The 20,561-nt window shown below is 32.1% G+C and overlaps 1 protein-coding gene and 1 pseudogene across 1 annotated transcript; both read left to right on the top strand.

The window, feature by feature from the left end:
* The window catches only part of LOC142319669 (heat shock 70 kDa protein 4-like), a 123,291-nt pseudogene that overhangs the window by 25,865 nt on the left and 76,865 nt on the right, over positions 1-20,561 (top strand).
* On the top strand, positions 793-18,585 carry LOC142319820 (protein inturned-like). The gene is made up of 4 exons (XM_075357493.1): positions 793-812; positions 8,659-8,842; positions 10,341-10,480; positions 13,825-18,585. Exons 1-4 carry the CDS (start codon positions 793-795, stop codon positions 13,934-13,936), a joined length of 456 nt encoding a protein of 151 aa, XP_075213608.1. The 3' UTR covers positions 13,937-18,585.

The raw sequence follows: 20,561 nt of genomic DNA, 5'->3' as shown, positions 1-20,561 counted from the left end.
CGTATCGGGAAATTGGGAGTGAAAACTAATAAATTAGGTTAAAAAAACCCTGTTTTTTGTGTTAAATGAATAATAAACACATAAAACTTTAAACAAAACTTGTAGAGAATTTAATCCTAAACAAAGTTGTGTAAGATAAGCTGAATGAAACAAAGAAAAGTTAGAAAAAATTTGAAACGAAAACCAAATACTTTTTTGTGATGTGAAAAATTTGTAAAAAGAAAATTTACTGTTAAAGATGAAAAAAACTGGAAATTACACAATTGTAAAATAAAAATAAATAATAAAAGATTGCTTAGATAATTTTTTTTATTAAGGTCAGAAATACAATAAATGAATTTGAAAAATTATTATTTCAAAGTTGTCAATAACAGCTGATCAGCAGTGCGCAATACTATATTAATGTACCTTACAGAATGATTTAAACACTAAGTATTCAAAATAAGTTTTTCGAATCGCAAGATTTCACAACACGCTTGAAGTTTTACAATCTTTGGGAAACAAGTTCTACATAGTATTCATATCAGCTATAAACGGTCTGTCCAACACGACACTGTTATTGATGAAATTATTATTGATGCAGTTCAGCCGCAGTCCAAGTGTTGGAACACCTGGTGTGTTCCAACACCTGGACTGAGTTTTGCATTTGATGGTTTGGAGGACGCTTAAAAAACAAGATTTATCCTTGTCATAAACAGCTAGTTGCAGAACTCCACTTCGCAAGAAGCAGTGGAATGCAAATTGACAATTCTACAACAAGTATGTTTTGTTTATTGTCAAGGCGCTTGTGCAATGAGCATACATGCACAGAAGTAAGTCCTAATGAAACTGTGGAAGGTAATTTTCCATACAGATTTAGCATCAATGTATAGGTGTGGCCTTCTTTACAATCAGCTGTTTGGATCGTTAATTTTACGTGGCTGCTTAAATGCTGAGGTATATATACACTTCCTTTAAGAATTACTACAGCTTCTTGAAGTTTCTCTAGTGATGAATGTGAAATATACTTCCAGCACAACGGTGCATCTCCTCACTTGTGCTGTTTCTACTCACTTAAATCATCATCATTTCCCTGAAAAATGTTTGGGTTGTGGAGGTCCATATTCCTGGCCACCAAGATAACCTGATCTAATGACTTTAGATTTGTGTGTGTGTGGTTGGATGAAAAATATTGTATAAAAAACAAAAATATATTCTTGTGAGTGAATTAATTGTCCACATTATGGATGCACTGAGCAACTTGAGCCCTAAAGAACTAAAAAGAGCGACAAAAGCAGTACCAAAGGGTGCCAAGAAAGTTATTGAGAAATAGCAGGTTGATTATTGAATATTTTATTATAAACTGGTATATATAATACACTTAGGTCTCGTCTACTTGTAAATAAAATTTGTATTGTTCTGACTTTCTGCGTTTTATTTAACTTTTCTTACACAATTTCATTTTGTTTAGGATTAAATTCTACAAGTTTTGTTTAAAAGTTTTATCTGTTTATTATACCCATTTAACAAAATTATTGTACGTCAAACATAAAAAACAGGGGTTTTTTATCCCAATTTATTGGTTCCCCCCAGATTTCTCAAAAATGCTGCATATACGGTTTTATCTTATTTGAACCTATTTATACAGGCCCTATTTTATTTGCAATTTTAAGATGATAAACCATAAGAAATCACTAATTCAGCCCCTTAATTATTTTCCTAAAAATTTCATTAACTCATTTCACTGGGGTAGCTGAAATCAGAGTGAAATCTTTCATTAGCCATAACTTAGCATTTTAGGATATATGTTTACATGAACTTTTTCCATTATTTTCATGAGTAGAAAGATTCTGAAAGTCCCAGGAGAGAGCTTCATGGTATATTCTGTATATATGGGGTATTTGAATCATAATGGTGTCAGTCCACTGCCATTTGTCATAAAATAGTATTTTGCATTTGCTGCCCTAAAAAACTCAACACAACTTGAGCCCATGTTATAAAAAATTACATTAATTTTTTTTTTAATTTCTAAAAGCGATTAAATTAATTTTGACAGTTACAACAGTATATTTCTAAATATTTACTTGAGAAAATAAATAGTACATTCAGATTTTTAGAAACTTAAATTTTTTATTAATTACTATTATATTACATTCAGTTAAAGAAGTTAATTTTTGTTTAAATATATAGTAGATTAATTTACAAAATATATATAAAAATATATAGTAAACTATTGTTTAATTAAAAAAATATGTAGTAAAAAATATAAAAATCATTTCAATATTAAGCAAAAAAGTAACATAATTGTTGACCAGTTTCAAACTTCCTTTACAAGCTTCTGATCCCCTTGAAGAAGAGTGGTTGAATGGTGGAATATATTTCAATTAATATTTCTTTCTGGTAGTTTATCACGCATGGACCATTGTAATGATTTTCTTGTTTAATGTTTGCCAAACTTTTTGATTGACCATCTTTGTTGAATTTAATATTGAACTTGCTCGAAGGGTTGGGAGTGTCTTCATCTAATGTCTATTTATAGAAGATTGAGAGAGCGGGTTCTCTTGTTTATAACTGTCATTTTATTTTTAACCAATTTACAGCTTTTATGAAGTTGTCTTCCTGCATTTTCAAAGAAGTGTGTTTGTTGTCTCCTGGGGATCTGAATTATGTTATACTAACAATTTGGAATATAGATAATTTTATGTCGAGAAGCTTCCTCATTTAGGCCAAAGTCTGAATCATTCAAAAGATAAGTGGCCAGTTACCATAAACTTATGGTCAATTATTTCTATTGTAGTTGACTTTTTTTTGTTATTAGTGTTGCAAAGAAATGCCATTTACATACCCCCCACAAGTGGGGGAGTGTCGGACTTGCACGCGTTCGGCTAGATGTTATTTAGAGCCTATGTGTCCCTGCATCCTACAGATTATAACACTGTTTCTCCCCACCTGAGGTCCGGTTAAGCATAGCACAACCTCGGGGGTGCCTTCGAGCTTGGGAGGCAAGAGTCCCAGTACCTCATTACCATCACCCATCTGCAGAAGTGCAGATGAACGATGGCTCTGCAGAGGGCTGTCTTTCAACCCTTTGCTGTCTGGTCCAAATCTTCACCTGGTCCCAGGATGTTTTTCATGTCTTATCTCATCCTAATTCTCCCTTGGGGTCTTCGGTCACTCATAAGAACATTCCACCTCAGTGAGCTGTCCCCTCCCTATCGATGCTACCTGTGATGTTCCCTCCTACCTGCCGCTATCCTTGTGCTGAAATATTTTATCACTAATAATCATGTCGCCGCCCCTCCTTGTTCTTAGCTTGTAGCAATAGTTTTTTTAATGCCTTCCAGTTATTTTCAGTGGCCAGAATAAATGACACTAGGCCTTCCAGACTTAACGTCTATACCAGATTGCATACGCCAGGGGTGCCATTCTTTGAACATGGAAATTGTGTGCTCAGTGTCCACCCGCTGCAAAACATACAGCAGGGGGAATCACACCTGCCAAATCTGTGGAGATAAAATTCAAAGGTGCCATGTCCAGTGAGCATCTGTGTAACAAAGTAGTTAATCTCTCTATGCTTAATCTTAATCTCTCGTTAATCTCTTCCTCCAGGTATCTCTAACAATTGCATCAACCTCAGACTTTTCCATGCCCTTGAAGTGAAGTGTTCACTCTTGGATTTGTAAATCGACAGGCAAAACAGAGGTCAGCACACATGCTGCCTCATGTGATAATGTGCAGTAACTAGAAACAACACCCAACAACATTTGCTGCCACATCCCAAACTGGGGCGGTGAAAAGTAGGGCAGACATGACCATTGACATAATCGGTCTGCACTTGGATGCCCTTAAGGCTGTCCGGGTCGACATCAGCATATTTAGCATCTTCAGTTTTTCTCTGAGCTTTGGTATCTGTCCACAACAGGCTAAACTTACAGGCCATGTTTATCTGCACACCCAGATTATGTCTTTACCCTGAAGAGGCTGTCCACCGACCCTAACATTAATTCTACTAGCTTTCTGTCTACTAGTGAGAATAATGTACACACACTTCTGTGGTGCTAATTCTAGACAATAATCTTGCATCCATGTTGCAATCGCAGCTAAGGCAGTATTGTTGTCTCCTCCAAATCAGCCTTTGTTCTGCTGCTCACCAGTACAGCAAGATCGTCTGCAAAAGCCACAGTTTGTTTCTGGTGGTAACTGAAGGCTAGGACACAGTCATAGACCAGTAACCATAACAAAGGTCCCAGGACTGATCCTTGGGAGGGACGCCTCTGAAAACCTGGAACTTAGTACTCTGCCCTGTGTTTCTGCCGCTATCCATCTCTCTGACAAGTATTCTGCTATTTGCCTCCGGAGATAAGCACTTATGCCCTTAGTCATCAATGCTGACATAATCGCATCTCAAGTACAAATGTCCAGCAATATCATCATGGGCATTCTCCTTGTCTGCTGCGTCCCTTGCTTAGCAGAGATGGCCCAAGTCACAACTTTCTGCAAAGTTTGCAGCGTTGACCTGCCTTGCTAAAACCCATATTCCACCACCCGCTTCTTCTACAGTTATAAGTTGTTATATAATAGGGGATGCAAACATTCTTTTGATCGCCTTACCCATATTATTTATGTGATAAAGTGGCCGGTAATCGATGTTGGCTTCATTTTCTGTATGTTTTGGTAAAAATACCTATCTCTAGTCTTTCCAACATCTTGGAATACATTTATGCTCTAGCTCGTAGTTAGTGATGTCAGTCATTTCCCACGGAACTTTCTTAACAAGACTTTCCTAAGGAAAGTGTCTTGATACCCTGGCAAGCGCCTGACAAGCCTTTTTGTGATTATTTGATAAGCCTGTTCCCATGGATCAATGTCTAACTTGCTACATAACTCCTTCCATTTATTGATCTTGGCCTGTTTTATCTTGTAGTTGAGCTTTTGTCGAGCAGCGATGTATCTACTTGCAGCTTTGTCTTACTCGGCGCTGTTGGCTCTTCTCATTCTCACTCTGGAGGTTCTGCTTCATCTGTGCTATTGCATCTGACCACCAGTAAACCAAATAAAACCTACCAGCAGGTCTTGGCAACAATGCTATCTATCTCCTGGAGTATAAGGTCTTGTAGAGTTCCGGCAATGTCTGCCTTCCATCACTAATTTTTCTGACCACATTTGAAACAACTGCTGACACCTGCTTTTGAGTCAGTCGCAGCGATTTAATACAGCCGGCCATCTTGAGCAAGGATGAATCATCTACCTCAAGCAGAGTTACCAGGTGATCACTAGCGATTCCCTCCTATACGACCCTCCAGCTGCACCTGGAGCGATCCCACTTGTTGCCCAAGATTGTTAGTTCAAGCACTGACCTGAGCCCTCTGGCTTCATACATTGGCGTGTTGTTGTTTAAACAGAAAAGACCTGCTGTCATCATAAATTCCACGAGGCTGTCACAGCATCTATTAGTATATGAGCTGCCCGCTACGATGACCTTACTATTTATGTTGCCCACCAAGATAACCTTCTTGTCCGACCTGGCAACAATGCCATGAAGTCTTCCCATATAAGCCTCAAACTCCGGCAAATTACAATTGGAGCTAACATATGCCCCTGTCAAAAGAAACCCAGACAACTCGACTGCTAGTATTCCTTCACCTATGTAGAACAACTGCCATCCCCACATGCCACTAACGTTCTGGATGGCCACATTTCCTATAGCATCTGCACACCACTCGCTCTTAGGAGTGGTGTATCTATTGGGCTCAATGGTGACCAAAATATCAACAAGACCCTCAACAAGACCCCCTTGACAGCTCCCCCATTAAATCATGGGAGAGTATACTACGGTTTGCGTTTGACAGGATTATCCTAATCATGTCTGCCTTTGCCGCACATCATGCCTCCGGTGCGGTGTTTGAAACTGTTGCAATCTTAGCATTTATTCCCTCTTGACATTCTCTTATGTGATGATCTTTGCTGTCACAGTCGTAGCATAAATCTAATCTGTTTGGACCCCGGCACTCGAAGCTCCTGTGGCTCCAGTCCCAACATATATAACATTTGTTGCTATCTACTGTGATATAGGCTCGACAATGGACCCACCCATTCTTTAGAGAATTCAAGAGTAGTTTACTTTCTCTTTTTTTTAACAGATAGCATATTCATAAATATAAACACAGGGATAAGTTGACATATTCAATTTTATAAATATCAGTCAACGTGATTCATACATATGGGCACAAGACAACGATATGACAACCCATATTTGTATCTTGAAAACTCGTTCTGTTTTTGAGGGAATGGGAATATATATATGAGCACAATAAATACAGGATGTACAAAAAAGAATATTGGGATTTTAAACCTATTTAATATCTGTTAACTTTGACTTACAGTAATGAGTCGCAAATAAAATGAAAGAGTAACTCAAACAGTTTTTCCTACCAGTCTTCAATGTGAGATCTTTCACCACATGGGCCATACCTAACCAGTTGGAGAGTTTGTCCCATTCTTTGACCAACATGTATGGAGTATGGAGTAATGAAATTAATAGCTGCTTCATTCCTCTGCTTCAAGTCGAATAGATCAGAAGGTAGACATTAGACCTTTATAAAGCCACAAAGGAAAAAATCACATAGGGGTCAGATTAAGTTTAAATTGCTGTCAGGACATTGCACAGAAAACATTTAATTTTGGGGAGTCCCTTTTGCATTGTAAGAATTCATGGGGATTTGAACCCCCCCAGATAAGGACATTATGAGTGTTAAGTTTTCACTGAACATAAAACAATGAGGAAAAAATGTCATCATTTCAATTGTAAAGTCGGTACAGCCAGTTTAGTCTATTGACCTCAAAGCCTGTTACAGCTGTAAATAGTATGGACACACATGTAAGAGATTCCTTAAAACATTCCACACTGTCATCATCAGCATTGCTAGTTCATGGCTGGGCTTTATAACAGATGTTTTAAGACCATGCAAAAATAACCCTGACACATGGAACATTTTTTTTCAGACACCTTTGGTCATCCTATACTCTTCCATTTATACAGATATCTGGTCATTCCAAACTGATTATGCCATCAATGAATGTTATTGTCACTTGGAGAATCAATTAGACTTTCTTGGGAGTACATGTTGAACTGTAACCGTAGATTCACATTTAGTAAACTGTAAAACGCCAAAGGCTTTCTGTTCATTAGTTGCCATCTTTGCTTGTAGTGCTGTCAAGCAGAAAGGTGGGGAATCAATTTTTGGCCAAGCACACAACTATAACTGTCCATTTTGCTCTTTAATTCTAGCCTTAATCAACATACTACACCTTATCCAAGAGATACTATTACAAATTAAAAACTCAATATTATTTTTTTCTATATTCAGTATTTATTTGAGAATTCTACCCATGTGAATAGCAATGTTACATCTACCTGAGAAGCAGAATGCAATGATTTTATTCATATTTAAATTTATATGATTACAATCCATCCAGTGAATAATTTTTTGGAGTGCTGTCTTACAATTTTCAATTCCTTTTATATAATTATCCTCATATATGATCGTGTCATCTGTGAAAATGAAGTGAATGAATATAATAATAGAAGATTTTGAGCCAAATAATTAATAAAGAACAAGGAAATCAAGGGACATGGGCACTTCCTGTGGCACTCAGTTCTAAATCTTGAAGTGAGAACCTAAATTCTATATGTGTATTCTTTACAAAAAATGAAATTTCAACTATCTTGAATTTACAGTTGGTAAGGAATGACTGTGACTAACCAATTTTAAGCAGCTTCTCTGATACCTTACCTACTAAGTTATCATCAGTAAGAAATGTGAAACTAAATTAAATGCTTTTCTGATCACAAAAAATTGAAAATGGGATCTTTTTGTTGCCTAACCAATTTAAAATATTTTCCAAAAACCATAAAATGACTATGTTAGTCTACTTTTTTTTTTTTTCAAAAAACCATTCTGAAATCTTATCAAAAGTTTCACATTTTAATAAATATTAAAAGTCTTTTTTTTTTAATTTTTCGTAATTCTTTAGAAAATGTGGACAGTAACAAAATTGATCCATAATTTTGTAAGTTAAGTATCGAACCTTTTTTTTTAAAGAAGGAAATAATACAGAAATCTTAAGACAGCTGGAAAATACACCGATCTGTAAATATTTAGTAATGATATATTTGTAAGTGGGACAATAATAATATCTACAACTTCTTTTAAAATATTGGGAGTATTTATAATTATATTTCCAGCTGAAATATAACATTATGTCTTGGGCCTACTTTTAAAAAATGTAGAAATAAGTTTGCAGAATATAAAAATTGACTGTCAGATCTTTATTTGGTGTTGATAAATGTGAATATTAAGTTTTTAGTAAATTAAAAATTCTGCCACTGTTTATATTTTAATCATAATCAATTTATTCTCAAAAAAGTAAATAAGAATATTTTTTACCTGTATATCAAACCAGACAACTATTTTTGTATTAATACTTTCCATTCAAGAAAGGACCCTATTTTAGTTCAGTTAAATTACCTAACTTAACTGCTGTTAGTTATTTTTTCGCATTCCTTTCACCAAGTTTGGGAATCCTTACTAATTTGTTTTTTAGTTTTTCTTTGATTTAATTCTCATAGAATGTGTAGGCTATTTGAAATTTTATGTAATTTTTTTTCTTTTTTTACAGTTTATTGGCTGGAAAACAAAATTCATTGTTTCATTATGTTCAATTGGATAAATTAGAAGGTGTTATGCTTTGTCCACCAGTTGGTCGGGAGACAAATCAGCCATTATTAAATCTGGTTCTAGAGAAATTTCGTTCTTCAGCTCAAACTATACACTCACTGCTACAAAATACTGTACAGTTTAAGGTACGTGACCTACTTTAATATTATATTTTTGTATAATAATTATATAGATTTTATTCTCTAGTGAGAAGAAGCTGTGTATGCATGTTTGTGTGTGTTTTCTCTAAAATGAGTGTATTATGATTTCTTGATGTACACAGTCTGTTCTACTCATTCTCATGTCTCTTGTACATTTGATTCACTTCAGATACAAAAAGGCATCAGTCAGAGTTGCTTTATTCGTTATAGTCAGTCTCTATTGTAAATAGTGTGAATACTCATTTGCAGAGTATATAATCTGCATTTCATACCAATGTGAAAACAATGTACATTGTGTACTAATGTACTGCACTTGATTCTGTGAAAAGGTAACAGAAAACCATCTTTTACTGCTCACTTTCTCTTGGAAGGCTGGCATGGAATGCTTGTTATCTTAAGAATACGTTTGGCATTTTTTTAGTGTGATATATCTATGTTAGAGCACCTTCAATCATGCACCTAGCAAGACTGGTGGATCTTTTTCATTTTTATAAATTTTGCATCAATTTGATTTCTTTATAATAACACTAACGCAACAGTTTACGTAACTTTTATTTTATTGCTTTTTGTTATTCTCTGTAGTTTTTTTTTATTACAATATTTGTAAAAGACAAAATCTTTTATCTATTTGTTAATCCTTTGTTAATGACCCTATTCCCATATGTTCATAAATATTATAGGTTAATAATTTTTATAATCAACTAAAAAAAATCAGCAGATGTGAGATTCATATAGTTTTTTTTTTTTAGATTCCTGTAAATATTATTATAAATACATTTTTTTTAAAATGTCTCCTTTATTGAGTCTATGTAAAAAAAAATAAAAGCCAAAAAAAATGAACACTTATAAAAAAGTAGTTTATAAAAACTAAGACCTCTCAATGATAAGATTTAAATGATCACTACAATGGTTTGTCACAACTGTTGTGATGGCACATAATACAATAAATTACTTGAACCATTCAAAAATCTTTAAATGGAGTTTTTTTTTTCAGAAATTTGAGGCAAGTTGGAAGCTACCATTCTTGAATTAAAGTAGGGACTCTCCTTCAAGCATCCTGATGAGGACATCAATATACTCTGTTATAAACTGCCCTTGTGAAAAGAAAGCTTACTTTAAACATCTCAGAAATTGTAGTATATATTTTTATATAACAATTTACAGCCTGATGATGGTTGTATAATTCCTCATGAGGTAGCATTTTGTAATGTTGTGAAAGAAAAAGAAAATTCCAATGCAAGAATAAAATTCCAATGTCCTGTTTAATAAATCAGTGCCCATAGGTTACTATTGAAATTAATCATTGTGGGTGCAGTTTTATTCCATAATTTACATATATATTAGTGACTAATAAATGTAACAGGTTTATACCATTTAAATGTAAAAAAGTAAGTTCTTGAAATAAAAATAATACATAGCATTTATCTATGTATTTTATGTATTAATTCTAATAATTTTCAATTATTTTTTTAATTTCTTTTAGAAGTTAAATGCTCAAGAAGTTCATGAATCCCTAATTAATAAGTCATTAGTTGCAATTAAAGAATATGGAGTATTATTTGAAGCAGAATTAGAACAAGGCAAGAAATCATCTGTGGTTTCATTAAATTTTTGGGTTGTTGGGTAAGTTATGTTAAAATTAGCTAAAAAGTAAATGTACATGTGATTGCTGTTAGATTGTATTACGTATTCATAAGAATTTATATATAAAATTATAATAAAGAAATAAATATGAATTCTCATAAAAGAATACATAAAAATTAATTGTTTGCATCAGTATGTAACTCTACACATTTTATGATAATGAATACCTGGTGTAAATTAGTTATATCAGGGATGGCAACTCTTTGCTGTGGTTCTAACGTCCTGTAATTCAGGACAAATCGAAATACAGGGTTGTCATAGACGCTTGTTGACACAGTGGGCATACTGCTGATTCAGTGACTCTAATGCAGTGGAGGTGGCTCTGGAGATAGTCGTGCCCTGTCTTCATTCGAAACTGAGTAACTGCTTCACCCCTTGGAAGATCTACTGGCACTCATACCTTTTCGTCAAGTAATGATGCCCATTGCTTTTCCTTTAACTCTAGCCACCATTTCTGCTCTAACTCTCCCATGATTGATGATTTGATTAATTTGCTTGCCGTCACAAAAGGTGTTAGCTTATCAGGCTTTTACTTTCTGGCACAGCCAGAAGAGTTCCCAAAGGAACTCTTCTGGAATATTCTCTTTATTAATATTTAGAAGTTAATTAATATTCTCTTTTATTCACATTATGCTCAATATCTGCAAGTTGAAAAATCATTTTCAACTTGAACAAAGCAACATCAAAAAATTACCTAATTAATTATAAAAAAAGATGTGATAGAATCTGTTTACTTATTAAGATGCAATATGTTAAGTGTTATGATATACTTATAAAAAATAATTAAAAAACAAATCATAATTCTGAAGGCACTGATAAAAATTATATTTATGAACACTTTGAATAGAGATGTAGAAAATTCAGCCTTTTTAAATGTTTTTTAAGTTATTATTAAAAAAAAAATTAACAGTAAATTGCTTTTAGAAAATCTTTTAATTTTACTTTAATAAACTGGTGGGAAGATTTTTTTTAAATGGTTTAGTAACTTCTTATTTATTTATTTATCATACTATATATAGAAGTGCTGTGTCTAAAATATTATAACTAAATATTTAAACAGTTATAATAGCAGAGTATTTATATATTTATGTAGATATGATTACAAATTTAGTGTAGCAGATTGACATCCAATTTTTAAAATTGGTTACAGAAACATAATCGACCATTTTCTCATAAACCAAAGTATCTTGAGTTACATGAAAGCAGTTCTATACTTTTGTTTTAGAGATATGTAATTTTTTTTAAGTATAAGTGGCTTTCTTTTAAACAAAGAATGCGTTTTTATAAATTTAACTGCGTAGATAAGTTAATATGTTTAATTTTCTAAATGTTGGACTACATAAGTATAAATTATTATACTTATGTCAACCAAATAGTGATTTGAACAGCCCAATTTTATATCTTGAATGACCTAAGTGAATAAGCTGGCTTTTCTAATTATAAAAATCAAATTTTTAACCAGAAACTGTCTCTTGCTGAGCAAACTTGGTATATTGCTGTAATGGATTATCCACATGTCAAGTCATACTTCATATATTTTCCTCTCAACAGACCCTCTTTATCTTTTCATTACCCTCTAATTACATACTTGTCTAGATGTTATGAAATTTCACACTTAGTTCAAATTTGTATACAATGTGGGGTTTTTTGGCTTCTGGGGGTCTTTTTTCATATCCTTTGCCCATTTTTGAATTTCTGTGCTACTCAAAGACAATTGACTTATCAGACAATCTGCACCATATCCCATTTTGACCAGAATAACAATGTTTCAGCTGATCTTCACACAAAATTTTATGTTACCTCCACTACTGTAAATTTTAATTACTCATTTTTATACCAAAGTCTACATGCAAAGCCTTATTGTTTTTACAATAGCCAATTAATAGCTACATAATTCACAGTAGCTACACTACATTCATCAAAAACTACATACAGTAGTAATCTATTATAACAACATTAGCTACATTAATAACCAATCTATAGGCTTTATTAGTTTAGATCTATGGACATATTAATTAAAACATATGCAAACACCATTGTTCAAGTGTTTCCAATCAAATCACTGCAAAAATAACACTACTTAGCTGTTTCAAAAATTAAATAATTATACCTTTGTACAACATGCTCACCAAAGGTAATATATTTTCTAAAGTTGGTAAAACATGGTGTACATAAATTTTTACTAACCATTCATTCTTTATTAAATACCTTTTAGCTTCTAGTACTCTTCAGGCAAAGAAGAATACTAGAAGTTTGCTCCATACAATAAAAGGGCTTAATCTTTTTCTTTCATCGAGTTAAGCATAGAATTAAAAAAAAAGATGTTCTTGTAGACTTATGTGTTGATAGTAATTTAAAAAAATATCAAATCAATGATACACAACCAGATATAGCTCAACTTGTAACTTTTTCATCTAAGAGTGACAGTTACTGTACAAAATGAGATTTCTTCACTGTTTTGTATACATCTTTTACAAACTTACATTTTTAAAGAAATAAGGCAATCTCTCATTGCTCATAATATACTGGAATCAGTCTAATAGCCCTGTACAATGTGACTTAAGACTTGATTTAGTAATTTATTTACTTTTGTTATTTAATCGCCTCATTTACTTGTACAACCTGTAGATCATAGGCCTTGAAATGTAGACTCCTTAGAACATATCAGTATTGATTCTGATGATGTACACCTCTAACAATTAACATGTGTATTCCTTTGAAATTTGTGTGTTTTTTGGCTAAAGATCTTAGTATTTTCCAGTATGTAAACTAAACTGCAGGAGGTATATGCTTTAGGTTATGTGTAAAACTTCTAAAATACCATTAGCTCTCTGGTTATGATGGTTTATCCCCCAATGGTTTTAATTTTTATTATTGAATCTGCTATCATATATACTTACATTTTCATGTCATTTTTTTCTGTCAATTATTATCATCTTCATGGTGCAGTACAGCACTGTTCATTGAACAGTGTTCAGTGAACGGATTCAGTTCAATCCGTTAAGTGAGGATGATGAGAAGTATAAGAAATCCTGATCAGAAAAAGTTGACTAAAGAAAGATAACTCGCCAAGAGGGAGACATTAATAGTATTTCATTTATTACATTCCAAGTTATCAGAATATCACAGTGACACATGCAAACATGAGATTGATACTTTTTCATGTGCCACTCTGTGTTACCTCTGCCCATTGTGAGTAGATTGTTATGGTTGCTTTTAACTTTTTAGCTGTTACAAAACTCATTCTGACATAATGCACATTATTGATTTATCTTTATCTTTACATAAAATATTTGTCCTAATATTAATAATTTATATTTCAGGCGTCTGTTCTTCATGCCTAATGCAAAAGAAGTTTATGTTTGTTATGAAGAGTCAGCTCCACAAAATATGGTTGAAATTGCATTCAGGCTTGCTCTAAGTGCTTCGGGTTAATTGTTTTATTGTATTTTAACTAATTTCTGCTGCTTTATAATTGAAGTGTAAGGTGTATTAAGAAATTTGTTATTTTTTTATTATCATAATTTCCTTGCTTTATTGCTTTAAACTATTCTTCATTACTGAAATTAAGATTTTAAGTAATCTTTTATTATTTAATTTTAATTTCAAGATTTGAGATCTCATAATATACTTCAAGACCATTTATAGTTAGTTGGTCTTTTACATAAGATAACAGCCCCTTACTGAATAGATGCAATATATTAGCGATTATATATAAGGGATGCAGTATATAATGTACCGTTTCACAACTGAAAAGTTACATTAGCTTGGTGGCTATGTATCCATTTTTCTTAATGGCGGTGATAAATGTAAAGCACCTGAGGAACTACAGTCAGAAGCTTTCTCTGTGAGTATTACAGTTGGTCACTGCAATGAACAGATTATCTGAACCGCTTGTAAAACTGAATTTCAACCAATTTTCAGTTTGCTTGATATATTTATGCAGAAAACTACTTTTGTCTCATTGAAGAAGATATTTGAAAACACTTCACACTTTCCCTTCTATGTATGGTGTGGGATGCTTGTTATTCTTTAATATGAGTAGGCCACCTTCAGTTGCATTTTCAATCTTGGGTCACCCCTCCTGTTCACATTGTCACCTCAACTGTGAAAACACCTGAAAGATTGACAGTTATCTTGACAAGTCTCATCTCAGACAATCAGTTCCGTTATAGTAGCCTTTCCATTTTTCTAGGTTTAGTCTAGAATTGAAGATTCTTGAAATTGTGCCTTATAAAGATTGTAAGAGTATGTTTCTTTTTTTATCCTACTTATATTCAAGTATAAAATGTATATTCCTATGTACATTTTAGTAAGTGCCTCAGTTTACAAATAAATAAAAATTATTTGTGTTATTTAAATTAAGACCGATCAAAACGGATAAATATCTGATATCCCTGTTGAATAATTCCAGCTTTAATGATTGTCTCGTTGTTAAAGATTAGAAATTGTTTTTTTTGTTACTTTTTTGGGGGTCTTACATGAGCACCATTTTTAATGTTTTTGTTATTTAATAACAAATGATTTTACTTACCTCTTTAGCTGTATTTGAAAGTCAGGACTGTATTTTACAATGTTATTGAAGATGGCATTAAACAGATCATCATCTCTGATGGCTTATTCCTTAATTAACTGAGACAAATAACTTATAACATACCTAGTATCCTGCAGTGCAATTTATTGTGACATTTCAATGATTCCTAAAAGCTTCCCATCATCTTCCAGATCTACAAAATGGTAAGTACCATACACCTTAAAATGTTTGAAATCATTTGCCTCCAAAAATATAGTTTGATATGTGTGCCAAGAGCTGGTATATAATGTAGCGCCCAGTGTTTCTCAACCTGAGGGCATGAGCATATCGAAAAGAAAATATTGTTAAAAAAATTTATTAATTTTCCTGAAAGGAAAGCAAAACAAAACACATTCTGTCATAATAAATAAAAATACACATTTACACTGATATAATACACTTATAAATAGGATTGTATCAGAACTACACAATGTATTAATAATTAACTTAATGATTCCCTTCGGCTTGTCTTGCAGAGCAAAGTTTTTTGAAGGAACAAAGGAAGGAAGGAAGGACACTCTGACTTCTTTTTCTACATTTAGCTTAAATCTATATTATGTCTTCAAAGCAGCCATCACAGAAAATCTGATTTTGCAAAGGAAGGATGTTGAAAATGGTAATAGTATTCGAAATGCTCTTGTTTTCAATACAGAAAACTGATCATCCACCTCTGCCCAAAATTCAAAGGATGATTTATTACTGTCTTTTGATTTCACCACCTGCTGTGAACTCTATGAAGATTTCTTCTTTGGTAATTGAGAACCCTTTGGGAGTATTTTGAAATGGATCCCTAACCCACTCATAACTTGCTACCAAGTTGTCAGCAAAAACCTTTTTAAAATTCTTTGCCAGCATGGCTAATTGATTTTCAGTGGTTACAAAAACAACTTTCACTTGTTCTTCAACCTTGTAATTTTTAAAATACTCATCCACGTTTGCAAACATTTCTAGGTTTTTTTGCTTTAAATTTCTGCTCCATAATTCCAATTTTCTACAAAAAGCATTAACTTTACCACTCGTATCGAACACATGTCTATTTGCTTGTTGGAGTTGAAGATGTAAAGTATTTAATTTCTTGAATATGTCCTCCAAGTCCTATTTCATCACAAATAAACCACCTTGAAACTTCTCAGCTTCCAGTCTGTTTTCCTCTTAATTCATTATCACTTAATAATTCATAAACCATTGCAAAGATTTCCCACGTGATAACCATCTTGCCTCACAATAAAATAGTAACGGTGAATGTATTGCACCCATGTCTTTACAAAGTGCAAAAAAGATTTTTGATTTTTGATTTTAGGGGTCTCATTTTTGTATAATTTACTATGGTTACAACCATCGTTAGCACAATATTCAGACCGGGACTCATTTCTTTAGAAGCCATAGCTTCTCTGTGGATCATGCAATTTGTCCTTACATACTGTATTTATTTTTGTTTCATAAATGCTTGTATACTTAGGAATCTTCCAGACATTAAATGAGCACCATTTGTGCATATTCCAACACAATTTTTCCATTCTGTTTGCCTCATTTATAAAATTATTTAAGATAGAAAATAATGCAAATGCTGTTGCTTTGAGTTCTTTAGATTTCCTCAAAACTACTTCTTCTACTATTGACATACAAACATAAGCAAAATCCAAACATAAGCAATGAAATAAACATCTTTATTGCTATCTGTTGCCTCATAAAGCTGAATTGAAAACAATTTGTTATGCAACTACCCGAAAAACTGATGCTGAACATCTTCAGCTACATTACCAGTTCAACAAGTAACAGTATCATTTGTTAGAGGTATGGACTGCAATTGTTTGGTAAAATTATCTCCAATCATAGTTTCTACAATCTCATTTGCAGCTGGTAAATAAAATAAGCTCTTCACCAATGGTGAGGCTTTTTACATCTGACTATTTTATATGAAACTTTGTAAGAGGCAATTAAAGCTTTTTCATTCACCGACAAAGTTTTTTTTATAAAAATTATGTTTGCTTTTCATATGATTTTAATTTTAATTCAAAGAATTCGTAGGGTTTGTGATGTATTTACTATGATACGTTTACAAATGTCATTAAGTTTATTAGGTTCCATAATATCTGCTGCCAAAATTTTTGAGCAAATGACACACAGGAGCCTTTCTTCTTTATTTACTTCAAGTATTCTTGACAATATTTTTTTGATTTAGTTTTCGGACCATGCTCATCTGTGTACTTGTTGATGACACACTATCATCTAGTGCTTACTTATGCCCACTTAAAAATTTATCCATGATTCTGTGTAAATCTACCACCATTAATATTTTATACCATGAATTGCAATTATCACGCAAATTACAATATACGCATTCATGATAGATTCGATAGTAATAGAAGGGTCGACTCGACTGAGACTGCCTGGAATTGAACTAGGTGCAGCGTTTATACACGTTTGCACAGACATTCTAGAATGTTTGAGACAAATCAGAACTTCTCACAAAGCCGTAAGTATGTCCAATATGGTGGACATAAGACAGAGAGCAATAGAGAGGCATCAATTCTGGTTTTGTCAATGCAGCAGATCGGTGTTGCGAAGTATCAATAAATTTACTTATACTTGGTAATTTTTAAGCTTTTAATTAAGGCCATAGTGTTGTTTTAGCATAAAAATTCATACATTGTTATTGTATGATAAAAATTAGGTCACAAGTACTGAAAGGTTGAGAAACGCTGATGTAGTCCCTTTTACATGCTTTATGATTTCTGACCTTAAAGGTTCAAATGATCAGTCAGGGACTTCAACAAGAATTCATTCACCAGTTTGCCAACAAAAACAGCCGAACAACTAGTACGGCAGGTAAATGTGACCGCAATGATTTTTGCTTTATGAAAATAGTGTCTCACAAATTTCCACACCGCTAATTTCATTTTTCAATTATTTGCATATTCAACTTGATCAGTGCAAATTTCCGTGTATAATTGCTGTAGTCAATTACAATGTTGAACAACATAGGTAGCTATAATTATATCTTGCAAACCCATGAATAAATAAAATTATTATGGTCATGAAAGAAATTAGGAACTGGTCAGACAATTACTGACTCACATATCCTCTTTCATCAGGATGTCGTCCATTTGTTGCAATATCATACAACTCCTTTGTTGTAATATAATGAAATTATGTGGTTATCTTTACTAAAATCATTCCAAAGGGAAAATACCTTTATTCTGAAGAAATACAACTGCTTCTTCCTCATTCCCTGTCAAGCTTCTGATTTTCATTGTACCATTGGTGTAAACCATTCAGTAGCTCAAGCACAAATAAAATCATTTTACAGGACTCAAACGCTAACGTGATACACAATCATCAGTGTAAAACATTAGAGTGGCAGCCATACACAATGTAAGACTTTTTTGCCATAAATTCAGGCAAATGTGTGCATTTCGTTCTCTTCAGAGTCTGTTCACTTTGTTTATGTTTACTCAGATTCAGGAATATAATCTGACTAGATTTTTTAAAAAAATTATATTTTCTTTTTTGTTAGATCACTCTCGTATTTGCCCACCTCTATGTGGGTGGAATGAATTCCATGTGGATGGCAATCTGGCATATATCGATTTCCATCATCCTTGGAAAGAGTCAAAAGATTTGGAAAGCTGTTGTCGTAATATAGCATTTAGAATGACTTTTAGCATATTGACTCAAAATTACTATAACAGGAGTCAGAATTATATCTTTGTTAATATTTTCTGAGATATTCAAGAAAGATTGAGAAAAATGTTTCAAAATGAAAATTTCAGATTAGATGCATATGGTAAGTGTAATCTAATATCTTAAAAATAGTAAAAATTGAGCTCCTTAAAGTTAAAACTATTTCAAACTGCTGAAGTCTGATATTATATAATATTATATTATATTATTTTTATATTGTTAATTTTAAAGTATTTTAGTTAAATAAAAAATTATGTTTTCTATTTTTTTTAGCTTTCAGTTCTGATCCTAGAACTATGTTTGTCATTCTTGTTTTGTAAATTTTATTTATACAAACTCATAATTTCAGAATTATGTTCACACTGAATTTCTTATTAAAAATATTGCTTTGAGACTTTCAATTAAAAATTACAAAAATAGTCTTTAAAAAAGTGTTTATAAAAAGTATTTTAATTCTTCCAAATTAACTTAAAAATCATTAATTACATTTGTAACCTATTGTTTAATACTTAACAACTGGAATATGTATCGAATAATAATAACATTAAAATTAATTTTAATTATAATGTATGGTAATTTATATTACAATATCTAACTGAGAAAAAATTATACAATAATAAATAGGGTTTTTTTTGCTTATTGCTTGAATTTTTTTTAGGATGTCATTTTTATATAGTTTTTAATGAATGTAAAAAATGTATTTTTCTTTGTTTCATGGAAGAATTCCTTAAATTGTATCACTGTAGATAACTTAAAATGTTAAATTCCAAAGTAAGTATGTCTGAGGATATACAAAATATTATGAATTAAAAATTTAATTTTTTTATCATTGTATATGTAGTCCATGAAATTTAATTGAGCTGAGTTCATATTTTTAAAGAGGTAAGCTTAATAACACAGTTAATACTCAACAATTTGCATAAATTTAGGCTTTATGACATTGAATTTTATTTTGAATTATTCAATAGTGACAATATATATATATATATATTATATATATATATATAGTTATACCTGTTATAATTTGCTTGTTCCTGACTTTACTTTGTTTTCTATTATATCTCCTGTAACAAAGTCTGTTAGATCATGTTTTCTTAGGTGGTCTTACATAATGATGGATAAAACCCCGCAAGATAACTATTTTAATATATTGAATATTATTGATTCTTCAGCTCAAATTAGTTCCATTTATGGATATATAACTCTGTTTTTAAACTTAAAAGTTTTGTTAATTGATTGGTAATATCACTTTCTTTAAGTTGTTTATAAGAACAGTTGTGTAATGTATGTATTATATAGTACATTTTTTTTTAGAGAAGGGATAAACTTATGTTACTATATAAAATGGGAATTGTTATCTACTTAACCTTATTTTTTAAATTTGTAATTGTTATAAAGAAAATATTTTGATAGGTTTTGTAATATTTATGTTTATTGTGTTAAGAGTAATTGTATGTTATCTACTTACGGTTTAGATGTCATGTAAAACCACAAAGTTATATTTTATTGGCTAATTTGTAAGTTTTAAAGTACAAGGGGTAGTTGATAAGTAATGCACAGTCATACTTTATAGGAGAACAAATAATGTAGAGCGGTACATCCTCCATCTTACAGCTGTATTCTCTACTACAAATTACAGTTTCATTGAATTCCATTCTCTTGTTCTTTAACAGGAATTCATTCTGTTATCAAAAAATATGAATGTCCCTCCAATGTATAAAAAAACATGCAGTGATTGACTTTTAACAGTCGTAAAAAAGTATATATGATATTTATTGTTATTTACAAGTTGTTGTAAACAAA

The sequence above is a fragment of the Lycorma delicatula genome, chromosome 2 (genome assembly GCF_047948215.1).
Source record: "Lycorma delicatula isolate Av1 chromosome 2, ASM4794821v1, whole genome shotgun sequence".
Taxonomy (NCBI): domain Eukaryota; kingdom Metazoa; phylum Arthropoda; class Insecta; order Hemiptera; family Fulgoridae; genus Lycorma; species Lycorma delicatula.
This window is presented reverse-complemented; position numbering and strand designations above follow the sequence as displayed.